The following is a 3,424-nucleotide window of genomic DNA, read 5'->3' on the forward strand; positions in this document are numbered from 1 at the left end:
CGAGAAAGTTACAAGCTTTCATTTGAGCCATTCCTCGAAAAAGTCCGCCATTTTTTAGAAGCAGTGAAATAAAGTGCTCAAAATTAGTTTTTGTCGGGATCCCGATAATATATCACGTGACCAATTATTATGTGTTTTATAAGAAACGTTTTAAATTTTTGTCATGTTTCCTGACCATTAAAAGTAAAAGTTTAACCCTTTTTTCGTTAGAGCGATTTGTTTAATGTTTGGGGCCAAAAATCTGACACAGCATCTTTAACCAATCGAGGGCGAGCATTTTTACCTTTCTTCTTGTTTTCGTTCTCGTTATCGGGGCCTAGGCCTATACATGAAATCAGATGAAAACCCATTGTTATTGTATTAAATTATTTTAGAATTGGTGATTGCATGTTTCGTGTGATTTTTTACTCAATTTGCAAATCACAAGAAAAACAAAAACATTGGTATCACCACATACAACAACTAACAGTAGTGTGTTAAAAGAGTTATGGGGTGTATTCAAATTTCAATCTATTACATATTTATAAATACCTCACAATGACGTGCTCTGTGTCTGTGTGAACAAAAAATCGGTTTTGTGTAATTTACAAGATTTCCCTTAACAGTACTTAAAGCCATTAACAGACACACAAAAAAGTTCACAGATTTGCAAATAATTTACAGGGTTTACAGAAGGTAATGAGAAAGACTAATCTTGAAATATTTTCTCATGAAATGCTTTACTTCTTGAGGAAACATTAAAACAATACCAATTCTCGATAGCGAGAATTACGGATTTATTTTTTAGCACATGTCATGACGGAAACAAGGGTGGGTTTTCCCGTTATTTTCTCCCGACTCCGATGACCGATTGAGCCTAAGTTTCCACAGGTTTGTTATTTTATATATAAGTTGTGATACACGAAGTGTGGGACTAGGAAAATACTGTTTACCGAAAGTGTATAATGGCTTTGAGACGAATTGCCAGTATCAACATTATGATTTGCATTGTGACATCAAACTTTGCTTAGCAATAAAGATCGATTTGCAGTTATGATCGACCTTAGCTCTCAAATAAATCGAGCACTGACCTCATTGTATCATAGTGTTTAGAAGTCTGGAATTCGAAAATATTAACCTGTATTGTTTTTTCTCTCTCACCACGATCGAACATTAGTCTTAATTTCTATCAGCTATACAATCTCAACGATGATAATTTTACAAATTCATCTTTAAGTTCTCAGGAACGGGACTGTTAAATGGGTAGAGTGAAAGTAAAAATGAAAAAAAAAAATTGTTTTGGTTGACATGAAACTGTTTTTACTCTACCATGGTGATTGCAAGTTTATAATTTTCACACACAAAAAACCGAATCATGGCAAATATATTGTTCAGATAAATGAATTAGATTATATGTGCTGTATTTAATAAATAATGATATTACGCGCCAAGAACAACGGTAGCAAAACTGTCTTAAGTCGGCTGCAGGTCGACCTACGATTTTCTTGCGCCCGCATTGAACCGTCAGCAACGCGCAGACAATTATGCTCAGGTCACAACCACTGAGAAATCGTGCGCCTGCGATTGGTTTCCGACCGTCGGGATCTCGTCGTACAAGTTGAAATTGTTCTATTCTTGCGACTGTTTTTTTTTTGTCGAGCGGCGACTGTTTCAGATTGTCTTAAAATCATCGCAGTTACGCTCAGGTCGTAAATAATCGCCAACTGAAAAGTTCCCGGTGGTCTTAGCTCAGGCGCACTTTGATCCTGAAAAGTCAGTCGCCGACTGTTTTTTGTTAACACAATGTCGACCCGAGGCCGGTGTCAGATGCAATTGTGTCCGCCATGCAATACTATCCGCTCCGGACACTTTTGCATATGCACTCGTATCCGGGGCTATGCAAAAACCGTTCGGCGGACATTATTGCATATGCAACAATGTCCTCCGGATAGTATTGCATAGAGGACATAATTGCTTGCGACACCGGCGTTAGTTCACCGGTGCTGTTGATCGTGTAGCGGCGGGTACGGACAAGGTCAGCCCATGGTTAGACTCCTCTCCAGGACGCACTCGGTTTCGACCAAATCGGCTCCGTACAAGTTGCTTGAGCTGTGTACGGAAATGCTCGTACTTGAAGCAATAAACGGCTGGATTCACGCTCATGTTGCACATGACCAGTGCAGTAAATGCATCCGACGCGTACTTAACTGAGAATGTTTTCTGGTCAGTTACGATGACGCCAACTGCTAAGAGTAAACGCAACGTCTCCACCGGCGTCCAACAAATGAAGAACATGCAACCAGCGATCAGCATCGTCATGATGACGTTTCTCTTAGCCTTACTAAAGACACCATCTTGCTGATTGGCGTTAGCATTGTCAATCTTGTGTCGAAGAACGAGGAGTATTTTAATGTACGAAAAGGACATTAGGATCACAGGAATGATATATTCGCAAATGATTATCACGTAAGGGATCATAGCTACCACAAAGTTACGACTTATGGCATAGATGATAATGCAACGATTCCACTTGACTGTATATACAAAAACAAATGTCAGCGCATACATGAAACCAATGATCCAAGCAGCACACATTGAAATTTTGATCTTGAAGAGTGAGCAGTAGTTGCGGTGTTTGACCGGATAGCACGTGGCAAGAAAACGCTCCAGCGATATCACTACCAGATTGTACGTGGATACTGAACTCAAACCCCAAACAAAAAAGTCTGAGTAAATGAACCTACAGAGAAATACACCGAAGACATTTCCCTCCAAATTCTCCAGAAGCGAAGTTTGTTTGATTCCAGTCATGAGGAGAAACACCAAACCAGAGACGAAGTCGATGATGGATTGGTGACGGATAAGTCGGTTACTAAAGGATTTAAAGTGTTTACGTCTGACCGTCATGACAAAAATCACCAAACCGTTTCCGAAGATTGCCGAGCATGCGATGGCAACGTTGAACGCAGTTGCCAATCCGCCACTTGATGCCATTGCAAAGTGAACCGAAAAGAAAAACGTAGAAAAAAAACCACTTGGGTTTTGGAGTCTGGTATTACACGTCACCGACGTCCAAGTTTTACGAACAATTGTCGAGTTTCTACCGTGAAATCCTTCTGGTATGGATCTTCAATTAAAATGAAAACGCAATTACTTAGTTTGCAGTGAAATCAAAGCCCTTCTTCGATGTGAAATCTGACAAAATGTCGCTTCTACACGGAAGACCTCCGATGTTGCTGTCTTCTTCCTTCCATCAAGTGCAGTAATACTGGGGCAGAAAGCCAAAACGAAGCAGCCAAAGTGATCGAAAGTGTTTTTTTTAACAACTGCTTTCAGCAGCAAGGTGACCAATAAACGTGCCGCACTGAAGCTAAGGACCAATGAATAATTATAGGTGCGCATTTCTTTAATGAAGACGTCATACACAACAAGAAATTCAATAAAT

General features: G+C 39.9%; 1 protein-coding gene across 1 annotated transcript; it reads right to left on the reverse strand.

Moving 5' to 3' along the window:
• Window positions 1–1,968: 1,968 nt before the first annotated feature.
• On the reverse strand, window positions 1,969–2,973 carry LOC117288007 (probable G-protein coupled receptor 83). Its single transcript, XM_033768683.1, has one exon. It carries the CDS (start codon window positions 2,971–2,973, stop codon window positions 1,969–1,971), a length of 1,005 nt encoding a protein of 334 aa, XP_033624574.1.
• Window positions 2,974–3,424: the final 451 nt, after the last annotated feature.

Source organism: Asterias rubens, chromosome 3, assembly GCF_902459465.1.
Source record: "Asterias rubens chromosome 3, eAstRub1.3, whole genome shotgun sequence".
Taxonomy (NCBI): Eukaryota; Metazoa; Echinodermata; class Asteroidea; order Forcipulatida; family Asteriidae; genus Asterias; species Asterias rubens.